General features: G+C 51.1%; 1 protein-coding gene across 1 annotated transcript in view; it reads right to left on the reverse strand.

Moving 5' to 3' along the window:
* BTLA (B and T lymphocyte associated) overlaps positions 1–5,369 on the reverse strand; it is a 75,783-nt gene extending 70,414 nt beyond the window's left edge. Inside the window, exon 1 of the mRNA XM_083171624.1 lies at positions 4,952–5,369. Coding sequence (XP_083027750.1) covers positions 4,952–5,318 — 367 coding nt within the window. The 5' untranslated portion in view covers positions 5,319–5,369. The remainder of the gene's footprint in view (positions 1–4,951) is intronic.
* Between the last annotated feature and the right edge of the window lie 13,297 nt (positions 5,370–18,666).

Genomic DNA, 18,666 nt, shown 5'->3' on the forward strand with positions numbered 1-18,666 from the left:
TGATTTGTGCTGATGGGTGAGGGATGCTGTGTACTGGCCAGGTGATAGGTGAGGGGTAATGGGTGTTTCCGGCTGCAGATGTGATTTGTGCTGCTGAGTGAGGGATGCTGTGTACTGGCCAGGTGATAGGTGAGGGGTAATGGGTGTTTCCGGCTGCTGATGTGATCTGTGCTGATGGGTGAGGGATGCTGTGTACTGGGCAGGTGATAGGTGAGGGCTAATGGGTGTTTCCGGCTGCAGATGTGATTTGTGCTGATGGGTGAGGGATGCTGTGTACTGGCCAGGTGATAGGTGAGGGGTAATGGGTGTTTCCGGCTGCTGATGTGATCTGTGCTGATGGGTGAGGGATGCTGTGTACTGGCCAGGTGATAGGTGAGGGGTAATGGGTGTTTCCGGCTGCTGATGTGATTTGTGCTGATGGGTGAGGGATGCTGTGTACTGGCCAGGTGATAGGTGAGGGATAATGGGTGTTTCCGGCTGCAGATGTGATCTGTGCTGCTGAGTGAGGGATGCTGTGTACTGGCCAGGTGATAGGTGAGGGATAATGGGTGTTTCCGGCTGCTGATGTGATCTGTGCTGCTGAGTGAGGGATGCTGTGTACTGGGCAGGTGATAAGTGAGGGGTAATGGGTGTTTCCGGCTGCTGATGTGATCTGTGCTGCTGAGTGAGGGATGCTGTGTACTGGCCAGGTGATAGGTGAGGGATAATGGGTGTTTCCGGCTGCTGATGTGATCTGTGCTTATGAGTGAGGGATGCTGTGTACTGGCCAGGTGATAGGTGAGGGATAATGGGTGTTTCCGGCTGCTGATGTGATCTGTGCTTATGAGTGAGGGATGCTGTGTACTGGCCAGGTGATAGGTGAGGGGTAATGGGTGTTTCCGGCTGCTGATGTGATCTGTGCTGCTGAGTGATGGATGCTGTGTACTGGCCAGGTGATAGGTGAGGGGTAATGGGTGTCTCTGGCCGCTGATGTGATTTGTGCTGCTGAGTGAGGGATGCTGTGTACTGGCCAGGTGATAGGTGAGGGGTAATGGGTGTTTCCGGCTGCAGATGTAATTTGTGCTGATGGGTGAGGGATGCTGTGTACTGGCCAGGTGATAGGTGAGGGGTAATGGGTGTTTCCGGCTGCTGATGTGATCTGTGCTGCTGAGTGATGGATGCTGTGTACTGGCCAGGTGATAGGTGAGGGATAATGGGTGTTTCCGGCTGCAGATGTGATTTGTGCTGATGAGTGAGGGATGCTGTGTACTGGCCAGGTGATAGGTGAGGGGTAATGGGTGTTTCCGGCTGCTGATGTGATCTGTGCTGCTGAGTGAGGGATGCTGTGTACTGGTCAGGTGATAGGTGAGGGGTAATGGGTGTTGCTGGCCGCTGATGTGATCTGTGCTGCTGAGTGAGGGATGCTGTGTACTGGCCAGGTGATAGGTGAGGGGTAATGGGTGTTTCCGGCTGCAGATGTGATCTGTGCTGCTGAGTGAGGGATGCTGTGTACTGGCCAGGTGATAGGTGAGGGGTAATGGGTGTTTCCGGCTGCTGATGTGATCTGTGCTGCTGAGTGAGGGATGCTGTGTACTGGCCAGGTGATAGGTGAGGGATAATGGGTGTTTCCGGCTGCTGATGTGATCTGTGCTGCTGAGTGAGGGATGCTGTGTACTGGCCAGGTGATAGGTGAGGGGTAATGGGTGTTTCCGGCTGCTGATGTGATCTGTGCTGCTGAGTGAGGGATGCTGTGTACTGGCCAGGTGATAGGTGAGGGCTAATGGGTGTTTCCGGCTGCTGATGTGATTTGTGCTGCTGAGTGAGGGATGCTGTGTAGTAGCCAGGTGATAGGTGAGGGGTAATGGGTGTTTCCGGCTGCTGATGTGATCTGTGCTGCTGAGTGAGGGATGCTGTGTACTGGCCAGGTGATAGGTGAGGGGTAATGGGTGTTTCCGGCTGCAGATGTGATTTGTGCTGCTGAGTGAGGGATGCTGTGTACTGGCCAGGTGATAGGTGAGGGATAATGGGTGTTTCCGGCTGCAGATGTGATTTGTGCTGCTGAGTGAGGGATGCTGTGTACTGGCCAGGTGATAGGTGAGGGGTAATGGGTGTTTCCGGCTGCTGATGTGATCTGTGCTGCTGAGTGAGGGATGCTGTGTACTGGCAAGGTGATAGGTGAGGGGTAATGGGTGTTTCCGGCTGCTGATGTGATCTGTGCTGCTGAGTGAGGGATGCTGTGTACTGGCCAGGTGATAGGTGAGGGGTAATGGGTGTTTCCGGCTGCAGATGTGATTTGTGCTGATGGGTGAGGGATGCTGTGTACTGGCCAGGTGATAGGTGAGGGATAATGGGTGTTTCCGGCTACAGATGTGATTTGTGCTGATGGGTGAGGGATGCTGTGTACTGGCCAGGTGATAGGTGAGGGGTAATGGGTGTTTCCGGCTGCAGATGTGATTTGTGCTGATGGGTGAGGGATGCTGTGTACTGGCCAGGTGATAGGTGAGGGATAATGGGTGTTTCCGGCTGCTGATGTGATCTGTGCTGCTGAGTGAGGGATGCTGTGTACTGGCCAGGTGATAGGTGAGGGGTAATGGGTGTTGCTGGCCGCTGATGTGATTTGTGCTGCTGAGTGAGGGATGCTGTGTACTGGCCAGGTGATAGGTGAGGGATAATGGGTGTTTCCGGCTGCAGATGTGATTTGTGCTGCTGAGTGAGGGATGCTGTGTACTAGCCAGGTGATAGGTGAGGGGTAATGGGTATTTCCGGCTGCTGATGTGATCTGTGCTGCTGAGTGAGGGATGCTGTGTACTGGCCAGGTGATAGGTGAGGGGTAATGGGTGTTTCCGGCTGCAGATGTGATTTGTGCTGATGGTTGAGGGATGCTGTGTACTGGCCAGGTGATAGGTGAGGGATAATGGGTGTTTCCGGCTGCAGATGTGATCTGTGCTGCTGAGTGAGGGATGCTGTGTACTGGCCAGGTGATAGGTGAGGGGTAATGGGTGTTTCCGGCTGCAGATGTGATCTGTGCTGCTGAGTGAGGGATGCTGTGTACTGGCCAGGTGATAGGTGAGGGATAATGGGTGTTTCCGGCTGCTGATGTGATCTGTGCTGCTGAGTGAGGGATGCTGTGTACTGGGCAGGTGATAAGTGAGGGGTAATGGGTGTTTCCGGCTGCTGATGTGATCTGTGCTGCTGAGTGAGGGATGCTGTGTACTGGCCAGGTGATAGGTGAGGGATAATGGGTGTTTCCGGCTGCTGATGTGATTTGTGCTGATGGGTGAGGAATGCTGTGTACTGGCCAGGTGATAGGTGAGGGGTAATGGGTGTTTCCGGCTGCTGATGTGATCTGTGCTGATGGGTGAGGGATGCTGTGTACTGGCCAGGTGATAGGTGAGGGGTAATGGGTGTCTCCGGCTGCTGATGTGATCTGTTCTGCTGAGTGAGGGATGCTGTGTACTGGCCAGGTGATAGGTGAGGGATAATGGGTGTTTCCGGCTGCTGATGTGATCTGTGCTGCTGAGTGAGGGATGCTGTGTACTGGCCAGGTGATAGGTGAGGGGTAATGGGTGTTTCCGGCTGCTGATGTGATCTGTGCTGCTGAGTGAGGGATGCTGTGTACTGGCCAGGTGATAGGTGAGGGATAATGGGTGTTTCCGGCTGCTGATGTGATTTGTGCTAATGGGTGAGGAATGCTGTGTACTGGCCAGGTGATAGGTGAGGGGTAATGGGTGTTTCCGGCTGCAGATGTGATTTGTGCTGATGGGTGAGGGATGCAGCCAAAATCTTGCCTAGGGTATCAAATTGGCTAGGGCTAGCTCTGACTAACACCCCCGGGTGCATTTAGTTTGTATGTCACCTAGTCAGCATCTTAGTGATACGATTGTACAGTTTGTCTACAGCTTGTGGTCCAGAGCACTGCCATCCATCCTAAATAGTGGAAGTATTTTGCAGATCGCTAATTAAAGAATTCACAAGTTGAGCAATTACTGAGCAAATGCGTTCTGTACATATAGCACACGAGCAAGGGAAAATACAGTAGCGACAGAAAAAGCGTTCATGTATCAGTCACAGGCGACAAAGTCCTTTTGATTTTTCAGGAATTGCGTATACAGTAGATCTGCCAGTGGATAGAGATGTGTGATACTGTAGTTTTGCAATTTATTTGCAGATAAACAGACATATCGGGTGAAATTTACAGGTCATGTTGCGATGGGCAACCAATCAGAAGCTACTTCTTATTTACTTACCACCCTCTAGAAGATAGTTGTGATTGGTTGCCCATAGCAACAAGACCTGTGAAGAAGTGTATTTCACATCTTAGTAAATTTCACCCATCAAGTCGGCTGTGTAGAGTGCTGTGTGTACGAGTGATGCACCAACCGCCCGTACACCCGCTGCACAAGCTGGCAGTGATTGACAGCACAACTGGGCATGTGCATGTAAATATCCGCTCAGTTGTACACCAGTCGGGCAGTGGAGCACAGTGCCAGATCCTTCTAGAGATATATCTATAGGTGTGTGAACCCAGCAGGGGAGCCGACAGGAGGGGCGTGGCTACTGGGAGGGGATTGGCTACTGGGAGGGGCATGACCACACCCCTGTAAGTAAAAAAATACCTAATTTGTGGGGGCAGGCACCGGTGGGGGTGTGGGTGTGATCGCACACCAGCACAGGGAGTTCATGAGTGTGTTTGCAGAAAGGAATCTTGTTAAATTTCCATATTCTGGGCATAATTCAGACCTGATATTTTCACTATTTCTGTCGCTATTTTGACTCATGCATGCAACGATATGTACACATGCGCAGTTGTTTGATAATCAATAGGATTGCAAATTCGCACACTAGCAATCAACTCTATATAACCCCCTCTGTAACCCCTTCAATAGACCCCACCCTCTAAACAGACCCCACCCAATGAGCACTGCTTCCAGAAACTTCCCAGCATTTTCCTTCCCAATCCGCCCCTGCTCACCTCTGACGTTCACTTCTATTTGACCGCTCATTATTTGTAACTCCTGGTGGATTGCTGAACATCGATAGAATCCGGTGTCATTTATTTGCACATAGAGAAAGTGTAGAAGGTGAGCAGTGTGTTCATCCTGTCCTCCCCATGCAGAGGAGATCCTGTCTCCGAGTATCACTGCACCACATAGGAGGCGCTCACCTACTTTACACCAAGTCACTTGCGGTAAGTCCTGGGTGCAGGTACTCACTGAACATTGTAGGGTGAGAGATTCTCCTTCTGGTACACTAAACATTGTATTTCTTGGGACGTTTACAGAAAGTGTACAAGATGGGCTGTCTCCTGTAGGGATGGCCAAAGATATATTTAGTACCATTAACACACAACTGGTCAGAAGTTACCTGTATACTGTACACACTTAAGCTGGGTACACATTTATACAATCCCTGTTTTCTTGCGACTGTTCGACCGACCATAGATGCGACCGACTGTCCAGAAACACAGCCGATACGCACGTACACACCTGTACAATTTTACTTGCGATGTCCGATCTACTCCAGTCCAAACAGTCGCAAGAAAAAGATTGTACCACCGTACACACTCTCTCTATTTGGGCTATTGACACGATATATATAAACAAAATTATCATAATGGGCTGGGCTAAGGACATACAAAAATACTAGGTGATTCATCGCGCCCTACGGGCGCTCTTCACACCGGCGTAAGGGGCTGCGCCCCCTTAATTTGTAAACGTTTGTATTGTGAGAAAGATGGTTAGAATTGTATGAAAGATGCCTGTATTGCAACTTGAGTTATAGGTGAAATGTGTTAAATAGAGAGCATATGATGTGGAAGGGGGGGGTGTATTGTTTTGTTTAATTAAAAAGCGGTTACAGAGTAAGATGTACATTGATAGTGTGGATGGTACAGTGACATTTGTGGGTGGGGGGGGGCTGTGTGTGCATGTTGTTTAGGTGTGTGTGTGTGTGCAATAGTATAGTAGGGTGTTTTTGAGTCAGCGGCTCCCTACTGGCGGAGGTCACGACACAGGAAAACAGGAGGCTGGGTAGTGATAGGGGTGTGTGGGCATAAGGGGGATTAAAGAGGAGGGTGGGAGATACTGTGCAGCTTCTGCCAGTGGGTGAGGGTCCAGCGTGGCAGTACAGGATGGTGGCCCTGAGTCAGTGTCTCCTCCTACTGGGTGGGAGTTCGGGTGCATGAGAGCAGGAGGCTGGGCTATGAGGCATGATAGGGGCATGTGGGCAAAACAGCGTCAGCGACTCCCCAGTGGTGGAAGTACGGTTCAGAAGAGCAGGAAGCTGGGTAGTGATAGGGGTGTGTGAGTATACGGGGGACAAAAGAGGGGCTTAGGGGTGCCATGAATTGCGGGAGGGGCACGGGGGTGCCGTGAATCAAGAGAGGGAGGGGGGCGCACGTGTCCGCGAATCGCGGGAGAGGGCGGAGGTCCGCAAAGCGTGGGAGGGGGCGTGAATTGCGCGAGGGGGGGTTGCGAATTGCTGGAGGGGGGGTGCGCGGGGGGGTGACGTGAATTGTGGGAGGGGGGCGTGAATCGCGGGGGGGTGTGAGTGGGGTCCGTGGAATTGCGGGAGGGGGGGCACAGGGCGCGATGAATCACCTAGTTGGTTATATATTCTTGTAGAAGGATGGTAGGATGTTGCTGTCATTCAGAATGCATTTACATAAACAGTAATAGTAGCAGTAAAAGATCTGACTTAAAACACCTACAGTAAAACAGAACAGGTGTTATATATTATACAAAGAATTGGTTGATGATGTCTAGGTTAACGTGCACATAGTTGTCACTGGAAAAAAATTGCTACAAGAAAAAATCAATACAGAAAGGTCAACAAATGTAAATGTTGACATAAGTGTAGCACTTCATTGGTGTCCATGTCGACACAGGAGAATGAATATGAAAACATTCAAAAAATGAAAAATAAATCTTCAAAAACTTATGTCAATCTTTTTCATTGTCGACCATAGCCGTATCAGTGTTTTGCATGTGCCATTTAATCCTGGGGTTGCCGTGAATTGCGTGTGGGGGGGGGGTGGGGGGGAGGGAGGAGGTGAGGGGTGTCCGCGAATCACGGGAGGAGGGGTCATGGGTGGATGCCATGAATTGCGGGAGGGGGGTCGCGGGGGGGGTGTGGGTGCCATGAATCGTGGGGGGGGGGTGCAAGGGGTTGCAGTGAATCGTGGGATGGTGGGTCGCGGGGTAAGGGGGTTGCTGCAATGACAGGAGGGGGGTCAGGGGGGGAATCGCGGTAGGGGGGGTCGCGGGGGGTGGGGGTACCGCGAACAGCGGGAGGGGGGGCCCAGGGGGTTGGCGCAAATCGTGGGAGGGGGGTCGCGGGGTGCCGCGAATCGCAGTAGGGGGGTGTCACGGGGTGGGGCCGCGAATCGCGGGAGTCGCGGGGGGTGCCGCGAATTGCAGGGGGTGTGCTGTGAATCGCAGGAGGGGGGTCGCGGGGGGGTGCCACGAATCGCCACAAGAAAAAATCAACACAGAAAGGTCAACACATTAAATGTTGACATAAGTGTGGCACTTCATTGGTGTCCATGTCGACACATGAGAATGAATATGAAAACATTCAAAAAGTGAAAAATAAATCTTCAAAAACTCATGTCAACCTTTTTCATTGTCGACCATAGCCGTGTCAGTGTTTTGCATGCGCCATTTGATCCTCGGGTTGCTCTGAATGGAGGCGGCTGGGGGGGTGGTGGTGGGGGATGTCCGCGGGAGGGGGGTCGCGGGGGGGGGTGCCATGAATTGCGGGAGGGGGGGTCGTGGGGTGGGTGCTGCAAATTGCGGGAGGTGGGGCGCGGGGGTTGCAGCGAATCGCGGGAGGGGGGGCACGGGGCCGGGGGGGGTTGCCGCGAATCACGGGAGGGGGGGTCAGGGGGGTGCCGGGAATTGCGGGAGGGTCGCGGCGGGTGCAGGGGGGGATGGGCGCGGGGGGTTGCAGCGAATCGCGGAAGGGGGGACGCGGGGGCGGGCTGCCGCGAATCGCGGGAGAAGGGGGGTTGGGTGCCCCGAATCGCCTGAGGGTGGGTCGTGGGGACTGGGGTTGCCGCAAATCATGGGGGGGGGTGCCGCGATTTGCAGTTGGGGGGTTCGCGGGGGGGCCGGAGAGCGTGCGAATCGTGGGAGGGGCCCCGCTAATCACAGGACGGGGGGGTCGCGGGGGGGTGCCGCAAATTGTGGGGGGAGGTTTTTTGCCGCGAATCGTGGGAGGGGGGGCGCGGGTGGGGGGTGCCGCGAATCGCGGGAGGGGGGGTCACGGGGGGGGGTGCCGCGAATCGCCTGAGGGTGTGTCACTTGGTGTGTCTGGTGAGTAGCTGTGTCTTTGCTGGGTAAAATGGGGAGGCAGAGGGTGTCTGGCACTGTGGACTGGGCTGGTTCTCTGTCATGTGAGTCAGTCATGTGAGTCAGAGGCTCCACCCAGCGTTAGAGAGTCAGACACTCTTTGAGTGACAGATGTAGCCAAATATATAAGAGATGCTATGGCCACAACATTGCAGTAAAACAAAAAAAGAGGAGAAAGAATCGCAGCTGCTGGACCAGAGACTGGCTTCTGAGGCGAGACTGTCCATAGTCACCCTGCCGGCTGACTAAAATTTAGATGCTTACCGCCCGCATCTAGTAGTTGTAGTAGTACGTTTATTTATAAGGCGCCGCAAAGTGTCCGCAGCGCCGTACATAGTAAACAAAAAACAAATGACAAGGTAACATACAGGGTGTGTTGAAAAATACTGTATAAATAGGGGTATAGCTGGTAGAAATAAAATCAGCATCAGTTCAGAAGTAGGTGTTAAAATTGTCGAGGAGACTGAAGATGAAGTAGAGGAAGGGAAGAACAGGGCAGGAGCACAGGTGAGGTAAAGAGGTAGGGTGAGTACGTGAGGCAGGAGGACCCTACTCATAAGAGTTAACATACTAATAATAGGTGGGTGGACGAACGAAAAACAACAGGATAAGTAGGAACGGAGGCAGGATAGGAGGATCAAAAGAGGTTAGGAGGAGGGATAGGGTAGTCGAAAAAAGTGGGTTTTGAGGGAACGCTTGAAGGAGGTAAGGGAATCAGAAAGCCTGATGGGTGGCGGGAGGTTGTTCCAGTGCAGGGGGGCAGCGCGAGAGAAGTCTTGGACACGGGAGTGGGAGGAGGTGATTAGGTGAGAGGTCAGTCGGCGGTCAGCGATGGAGCGAAGAGTACGGGAGGGAGTGTGGATAGAGATCAGTGAAGAGAGGTAAGGAGCGGTGGAGGAGAGAGCCTTGTAGGTGGTGGTGAGGAGTTTAAAGAGAACGCGGAAAGGAATGGGGAGCCAGTGAAGAGATAGGCAGAGGGGGGAGGCGGCGGTAGAGCGGCGGGAGAGGAAGATGAGCCTAGCAGCAGCGTTAAGAATGGTTTGTAGAGGTGCGAGGCGGGTGAGAGGTAGCCCAGAGAGAAGGATGTTGCAGTAGTCAAGGCGGGAGATGACAAGAGAGTGAATGAGAATTTTGGTCGCGTCAGTGGAGAGGAATGGTCTGATGCGTGAGATGTTGCGTAGGTGAAAGTGGCAAGACTGTGAGAGAGCACGAATGTGGGGGGTGAAAGAGAGGGAGGAGTCAATGATGACACCGACGCAGCGCGTTTGGTCGGTGAAGGTGATCTCGGTTTCACCAATGCTGATGGAGATAGTGGGAGAAGAGGGGATGTTCGGGGGATGGAAGATTAGAAGTTCAGTTTTAGCCATGTTTAGTTTCAGGAAGCGTTGGGTCATCCAGGCTGAGATGGCCGTGAGGCATTCGGAGACCTTGGACAGGAGTGATGGGGATAGTTCGGGGGAGGAGAGATAGATTAGGGTATCATCAGCATAAAGGTGGTAATGAAAACCATAGGAGCTGATGAGGGTGCCCAGAGATGTGGTGTAGAGGGAGAAGAGGAGAGGGCCAAGGACTGACCCTTGGGGAACACCAACTTACTGCGGGGTAGTAGGAGAGGAGGAGCTCGGAGTGGAGACGGAGAAGGAGCGATCGGAGAGGTATGAGGTGAACCAGGAGAAGACCGTGCCAGTGATGCCAAAGGAGCGGAGGGTGTTGAGCAGGAGAGGGTGGTCAACAGTGTCAAAGGCAGCCGACAGATCAAGCTGGATGAGGATAGAGAAGAGGCCTTTGGATTTAGCCGATAGTAAATCGTTAGTGACTTTGGTCAGGGCAGTTTCAGTGGAATGTAAAGGGCGGGACCCAGATTGGAGGGGGTCTAGAATGGAGTTAGCAGTAAGGTGGCTCAGGAGACGATTATAGGTCAGACGTTCTAGGAGCTTGGAGGCAAAAGGGAGGAGGGAGATGGGCCTGTAGTTGGATGGAGAGTTGGGGTCCAGATTTGTTTTTTTGAGAATTGGGGAGACAAGAGCGTGTTTGAAGGAGGAAGGGAAGATCCCAGAGGATAGGGAAAGATTAAAGAGGTGAGCCAGGTGAGAGCAGACTGACGGACTGAGACGATGGATAATATTGGAGGGGATAGGATCGAGCGGGCAGGTGGAGGGAGAAGCGGATTGAAGGATAGAGTGGACTTCAGCAGCAGTGGTGGGGTAAAATGAGGACAGGGGTTGGAAGGAGGGGAGTGGAGATGTAGGAGGGAAGGAGGGAGAGGGTGAGGTCATGGCAGCAGTAATGGCAGTCCTGAGAGAGGAGATTTTGGTTGAAAAGTAGGTAGCAAAATCAGCGGCTACGATGGAGGACGGAAGAGCTGGAGGAGGGGGGAGAGCAAGGAGTTGAAGGTGGCGAAGAGCCTGCGGGGATTGGATTATTGGGAAAGGATGAGGGACTTAAAGTAGGATTCCTTGGCCAGAGCAAGGGCAGAGCTGGAGGAGGAAAGAATGAATTTGAAATGGAGATAATCCACAAGGGAGCGTGATTTCTTCCAGAAGCGCTCAGCAGTGCGAGAGCACTTTTTAAGGAATCGGGTGATAGGCGAGTGCCACAGTTGGGGGTTGGAGCATCGAAGGGGGATAGAGGAGGGAGGGCAGGCAGAGTCCAATGCCGAAGATAGGGTGTCATTATAGAGGGAGGCGGCGAGGTTCGGGCAGGACATGAGGGCGATTGGGGCGAGAAGGGGACACAGCGTGTTTGAGAAGGCAGCAAGATCAAGTGTGTTGACGTTATGCCGTGAGACAATGCGCTTGGGAGGGGGGGTGGGAGAGGGGGAAGCAGTGAGGGAGAAGGAGATGAGGCGATGGTCAGAAAGAGCAAAAGCCGAGATAGTGTAGTCAGTAAGGGAACAAGAGCGAGAGAAGACGAGATCGATGGAGTGTCCTTGGATGTGGGTGGGAGAGGTAGTCCACTGAGATAGGCCAAGAGAGGAGCAGAGAGAGAGGAGTTTGGAGGTGCCAGGATCAGCGGGGTTATCCAAGGGGATGTTAAAGTCACCAAGAATGACAGATGGCAGGTCAGAGGAGAGGAAGTGTGGAAGCCAGGCGGCGAAGTTGTCAAGAAATTGGGAGATAGGGCCAGGGGGGCGGTAGAATGCAGCGACACGGAGGTGGTAGGGGTAGTATAGATGGATAGAGTGAGACTCAAAGGAGGAGAAAAGGAGAGAGGGTTCAGGGTGAATGACACTGTAGGTGCATGAGGCTGAGAGGAGAAAACCCACGCCGCCACCGTGGCGACCGTCAGGCCTGGGAGTGTGAGAGAAAGAGAGGCCACCGTTGGAGAGAGCAGCTGGAGAGACAGAATCAGAGGTGGAGAGCCAGGTCTCGGTGATAGCAAGGAGGTGGAATGCTCTAGAGATGAATAGGTCATGGATGGCATGGAGTTTGTTGCAGATGGATCTGGCATTCCATAGTGCACAGGAAAGAGAGGGGGTGGGTTGTGTATTTATGTGGATAAGGTTTTTGGGATTGCAGAAGCGAGGGGGGGTCATTGTTGGGAGGGTGGGGGTGCGGGGGCGAGTGGTCAGGATAGGTATGGGATGGGAGGGGGGAGGAGCGGTATCTGATAACAAATCATAGCAGATATACATTTATATATATATATATTTTATATATACTCCCTATTGAAATGCTATAGGGAGAGGTGAACGCTTCTTGTGCTGTAGGAGACATCATGCAGCTATGGAACGCTCACATGGGTGCTCCAATTTTGCCAGTATAGTCGTAAGAACGGCAGCATATCGATCGAACATGCGTACACACTGCACTTTTGTTCCGATATGTGCCCGTCCGGTCGGATGAAAATTAATCAGCACTGAACCTTCGACCGACCGAGTATTAACGGACAAGACCGGTTTTGGCCGTTTATCGATCGCACAGCAGGAATCGGGACAGCGTACACACCTATACAATCTGGACAGCCGTTCATCCCAGGACAGAAGAACGGCCCGACGATCTCTTATATATTTGGCTACATCTGTCACTCAAAGTGTGTCTGGAGATATAACCCTGGGTGGAGCCTCTGACTCACATGACTGACTCACATGACAGAGAACCAGCCCAGTGAGCCCACAGACAGTGCCAGACACACTCTGCCTCTCCACGTTACACAGCAAAGACACAGCTACTCACCAGACACACCAGGTGAGCGCCCCACACCTCCAAACCTCCCAACATGACCCTCTCCAGGAGGGACAGAATGCTCTGTTTGTGGACTTCCATCTTAATTTATGATTGTCATCACCTGTTTTAAACAGGGTTATTGATAAGAATGGTGTTTAAGCACAGGTGATGGTAATCCATAAATTAAGAAGTCCAGAAACAGAGCAATCTGTCCCTCCTGGAGAGGGTATTGTTGGGTATGCACTTCCCTCCCTCCCCCCCCCCCCCCCATTCATGGCATCCCCACGATTAAATGGCACATGCAAAACACTGACATGGCTATGGTCGACAATGAAAAAGGTTGACAAGATTTATTTTTCACTTTTTCAATGTTTTCATATTCATTCTCATGTGTCGACATGGACACCAATGAAGTGCCACACTTATGTCAACATTTACATGTGTTGACCTTTCTGTGTTGATTTTTTCTTGTGGCGATTTGCGGCACCCCCCACGACCCCCCTCCCGCAATTTGCAGCACACCCCCCGCAATTCGCGGCACCCTCGGTGACTCCCGCGATTCGCGGCCCCACCCCGGGGCAATCCCCCCTCCTGCAATTCGCGGCACCCCGCGACCCCCCCTCCCACGATTCGCGCCAACCCCCCGGGCCCCCCCTCCTGCGGTTCACGGTGCTCCCCACAACCCCCCCTACCACGATTCCCCACCACTGACCCCCCCTCCTGTCATTGCGGCAACCCCCCGCCCCCGCGACCCACCCTCCTGCGATTCACTGCTACCCCCCCCCCCGCGCCCCCCCCCCATCCCACGATTCGCGGCACACACCCCCCCCCCCGCGACCCCCCCTCCCGCAATTCACGGCATCCACCCACGACCCTTCCTCCCGTGATTCGCGGACACCCCTCACCTCCTCCCTCCCCACCCCCGCGCGTGATTCACGGCAACCCCAGGATTAAATGGCACATGCAAAACACTGGCACGGCTATGGTCGACAATGAAAAAGGTTGACATGAGTTTTTGAAGATTTATTTTTTGTTTTTTTTGAATGTTTTCATATTCATTCTCATGTGTTGACATGGACACCGATGAAGTGCCACACTTATGTCAACATTTACATGTGTTGAATTTTCTGTGTTGATTTTTTCTTGGAGCAATTTTTTTCCAGTGACAACTATGAACTATGTGCACGTCAACCTACACATCATCAACCAATTCTTTGTATAATATATAACACCTGTTCTGTTTTACTGTAGGTGTTTTAAGTCAGACCTTTTACTGCTACTATTACTGTTTATGTAAATGCATTCTGAATGACAGCAACATCCTACCATCCTTCTACAAGAATATATAACCAACTAGGTGATTCATCGCGCCCCGTGCCCCCCCCCCTCCCGCAATTCACGGACCCCCCACGCATCCCCCCTCCCGCGATTCGCAACACCCCCCCTCGCGCAATTCACGCCCCCTCCCACGCTTTGCGGACCCCCGCCCTCTCCCGCGATTCGCCGACACCTGCGCCCCCTCCCTCCCTTGATTCACGGCACCCCCCGTGCCCCTCCCGCAATTCACGGCACCCCTAAGCCCCTCTTTAGTCCCCATATACTCACACACCCCTATCACTACCCAGCTTCCTGCTCTCCTGAACCGTAACTTCCACCACTGGGGAGTCGCTGACGCTGTTTTGCCCACATGCCCCTATCATGCCTCATAGCCCAGCCTCCTGCTCTCATGCACCCGAACTCCCACCCAGTAGGAGGAGACACTGACTCAGGGCCACCATCCTGTACTCCTGTGCTGCCACGCTGGACCCTCACCTACTGGCAGAAGCTGCACAGTATCTCCCACCCTCCTCTTTAGTCTCCCTTATGCCCACACACCCCTATCACTACCCAGCCTCCTGTTTTCCTGTGTCGTGACCTCCGCCAGTGGGGAGCCGCTGACTCAGAAACACCCTACTATACTATTGCACACACACCTAAACAACATGCACACACAGGCCCCCCTTCCACACCCACAAATGTCACTGTACCATCCACACTATCAATGTACATCTTACTCTGTAACCGCTTTTTAATTAAACAAAACAATACACAACCCCTTCCACATCATATGCTCTCTATTTAACACATTTCACCTATAACTCAAGTTGCAATACAGGCCATCTTACATACAATTCTAACCATCTTTCTCATATAAATGTTCACAAATTAAGGGGGCATAGCCCCTTACGACGGTGTGAAGAGCGCCCGTAGGGCGCGATGAATCACCTAGTTTTATATATGTGTACCCAGGTTTATGTTGCGCGAGAAATCTACACAAAGACAGCTAGTGAAGGCTAGTGTTCACTGTCTGCTTGCTGGGTGATTGACACCCTGCGGCCGTTTGGCAATTTCCCATGGAAAACGCTGGCATTCCCCAGCCATTGGGAGGGACGGGCCACTGACATGATGTCCACTCCTTCTCCCCGCGGCCTTTGCAGACTAGATGCACTCAGCGCTGTGAGCAGGGAAAAATCATTCGATGGTGAGTGATTATCCCCCTGTGTGCATGGCAGCGAATGCATTCTTAGCCATGCACAAGGGTGGAGATGGAGCTCGGTGGGGCCGCGTTTCCCTGTCCACTGGGCTCCAAACACTCACAGGAGTAGTAATAGTGGTGTGTTTATTTATAAGGCGCCACAAAGTGTCCGCAGCGCCATACATAGCAAACACAAAAACAAATTACAAAGTAACTTACAGGGTGTGTTGATAAAATACAGCATAAATAGGGATATAGTTGGTAGAACTAAAATCAGCATCAGTTCTGAAGTAGGTGTGAAAATTGTCAAGGAGACTGGAGATGAAGTAGAGGAAGGGAAGAACAGGACAGGAGCACAGGTGAGGTAAAGAGGTAGGGTGAGTATGTGAGGAAGGAGGGCCCTACTTATAAGAGTTACAGACTAAAAGGAGGTGGGTGGAGGAACGAAAAACAATAGGATAAGTAGGAACGGTTGGAGGGGTACGGTAGGCAGGATAGGAGGAGCGAAAGAGGTTAGGAGGCGGAGGGATAGGCTAGTCGGAAGAAGTGGGTTTTGAGGGAGCGCTTGAAGGAGGTAAGGGAATCAGAAATCCTGATGGGTGGTGGGAGGTTGTTCCAGTGCAGGGGGGCAGCGCGAGAGAAGTCTTGGACACGGGAGTGGGAGGAGGTGTTTAGGTGAGAGGTCAGTCGGTGGTCAGCGGCGGAGCGAAGAGTACGGGAGAGAGTGTGGATAGAGATCAGTGAAGAGAGGTAAGGAGCGGTAGAGGAGGAGAGAGCCTTGTAGGTGGTGGTGAGGAGTTTAAAGATAACCCATTCTCTACTACCTCCACTGACTACCTTTCAAATTCTGAACACTGGCTTACTGACTGCACCATCCTTACATGATCAAGGCCCAAGGTACTGGAAGCAGCTTCTGATTCTGTACTGCCCCACTCGCTTACTGCCATCTGCGGAAGGACTATCAACTGTACCTAGAATCTCCCAGAAATCTGGGGGATCAAGCTTTCAACTTTGTGGCTCTTACTCAATGCAACTCTCTCCACCGTATCATGCCAGAAGCCCCCATTCTAGAATCCTTCAATACCAGACTCAAGATTTTCTGGTATCTACGCGTTTCACTAATATCTACTGTTACACTTGTTTGGTAGCTTGTATCATAAAGGCCAATGTAAAGATGTTTGAGCCCTACTAGGTGATAAGTGCTATATAAATAACATTATTATTATTAGTCAGTAGTTTTACTTACCATGCACATGGTTGGACAGAAAGGTCAGAGGTAACACAGTAAGGAACACAACAGACTTTATCCACATAGCTGTATTATACAAATCCATTTCTTCTCCTCCTCCCATCAAATGGACATGATTGTACGTTTCTCACAGGGCTGCAGACTTTTAATGATAAACTTTGTATGTTGAGAATCAACCAATCAACACTGCCCCCCCCCCCCCCCTTCCTCCCCCCTCACCACAACAAATTGTATTACATTTGCTTTCAATGCTCTGACCGCCCTTATTTCCTCTGGTATTTCTGTTCTCACTTGTCCGTTATGCATAGTATCAGTAATAGGTGTGAGCAGGAGCACTTGCTTAACCCTTTGAGTGTCAAAACTAGAGGGGTTATTTTGGTTCACTCTTTCTGACAAATTCCTTCTTAGATGGACAAAATCATGTGTACTGCAGGGGGGGGCAGATGTAACATGTGCAGAGAGAATTAGATATTTTGTTTCTGCGGAGTAAATACTGACTGCTTTATTTTTACACTGCAATATAGATCTCACTTTGAAGTAAAACCCCACCCAAATCTAATTCTCTCTGCACATGTTACATCTGCCCCACCTGCAGTGCACATGGTTTTGTCCCTCTAAGAAGGAATTTGTCAGAAAGAGTGAACCAAAATAACCCCCTAGGTGTGAAAATTGCCAAACAAACATTGTTATTCCTCATAACGACCTGTAATGTTAACTTATATAGGAAATATAATCATTTTTTACACAACATTTGTTATTTGAATTTATATAACAAATGTGAGAGACGCTGGCATATTTAGCCGATATTTTGCACATTTCACACAGAGATGTTAGCACTCAAAGGGTTAATCAGTAAAGGGTTAAAAGCAAACCAACATTTTACTAGGTAAAGGTAACGCATAGTGTGTTCTGTGTCGGCCATGTTTTTTTAATGGTTGTAACTTTATATATTAGTTATCCTGCATTAAGTCAGCATGAACATAGTCATTGTATTATAGTGACGTGTCAGTCTCACCGCAGGCTGACTTCCTGTCCCAGAGACCTCGGGTGACATTTAACGGAATGCGATTGTTGATTTTTTGCGACTTTTAGGCAGCAAAATGGTGTTTTCGCACTTTTTGCCAAAATCGCATACTTAATAGGGTGCGCTAAGTCCCGTAATTCGCACATTTTGTGCGATAACTCACACTTTCTTACTTGCCGGTTTTAATTCGCATTTTTATCGCATCCAGATGTTTTCCCATACAAAAGTATACAAATCGCTTATTTAATGGAATGTGCAAACTGAATTTGCATTTCAAAAGTGTCTAAAATTCGCCACTGGTGCAGACCAGTTCCTGATGGGCGACTTGACCCAGAAGCAACTTTGGTCAAGTGCAGAAATGGTTAGTTTTCACACAGGGGTCCTCATTTTTAATCATAAACTCCCCTACATATACCCCAACATCATTAAGGACACCTGTGAGGGTTTCAGAGATGGAGATTGTGCAGAGTGGTGTGGAGTTGGCTGTTTGTGACTTTGAGCATTTGGAGGAGCTGCGCAGGAGGAGGGAGGAAGCTGCGCGCCAGACCAGGTACCCCGATTACTGCATGCTTCACATAGGTACCATGCTAGGCTGTACCTGGACTCCCTCTCGGATCAACAGGTTGTGGGGATGTTTAGGCTGAACCACAATAACCTGTTGAACTTAAATGAGCAGGTGAGAGATGATTTGGACCCTTATGGGGGTGCCAAATATGCAATGTCTGGGCTGCACAAATTAATGTGTGCCCTCTACTTCTTGGCCACAGGCTCCAATCAGTCTGTGACCTCATGGTCCTTGGGGGTATCACAGCCCACTTTCTCTAAGCATTTCACTCAAGTGTTACTTGCTTTCAAGTAGTTGTGGCGGACATACATCAGATTCCCATGTTGTGAGTCTGAGTGGCAAGACCTTAAGGTGGCTTTCTATTCGTCTCTCAGCATTCCCAAACGTGCTGGGAGCCCTAGATTAAACCCACATTGGGCATCGGACACCGCACATGATGGGACATGTCTACGTCAATCGGCGTGGGCGTCACTCTCTGAACATGCAGGTGGTATGTGATGCCAACCTCAAAATACTCAGTGTGGTTGCAGGCTACCCAGGGAACTGCCATGATGCCTATATTCTCTCAGCCCTCTGAGACTGATTCCAGGACCACCAAATGGTGCAGGGCTGGCTACTTGGTAAGTACATTTTTTCAATGCTGTAAGCCATTTATAAAAATGACCGAACCCACCAAATGAATTCAACACCCTAACTCTACATTACCATAGTGGGTTACACCATTTAAGTTGTTAAAAATAAACCACAGACACATTTTACTGTAAAGGAACGTCTTTACTAATGCAAAAAAAATATTTTAATTCTTTTTACTGGGCCA

Source organism: Crinia signifera, chromosome 2 (genome assembly GCF_055691185.1).
Source record: "Crinia signifera chromosome 2, ASM5569118v1, whole genome shotgun sequence".
Lineage (NCBI taxonomy): Eukaryota > Metazoa > Chordata > Amphibia > Anura > Myobatrachidae > Crinia > Crinia signifera.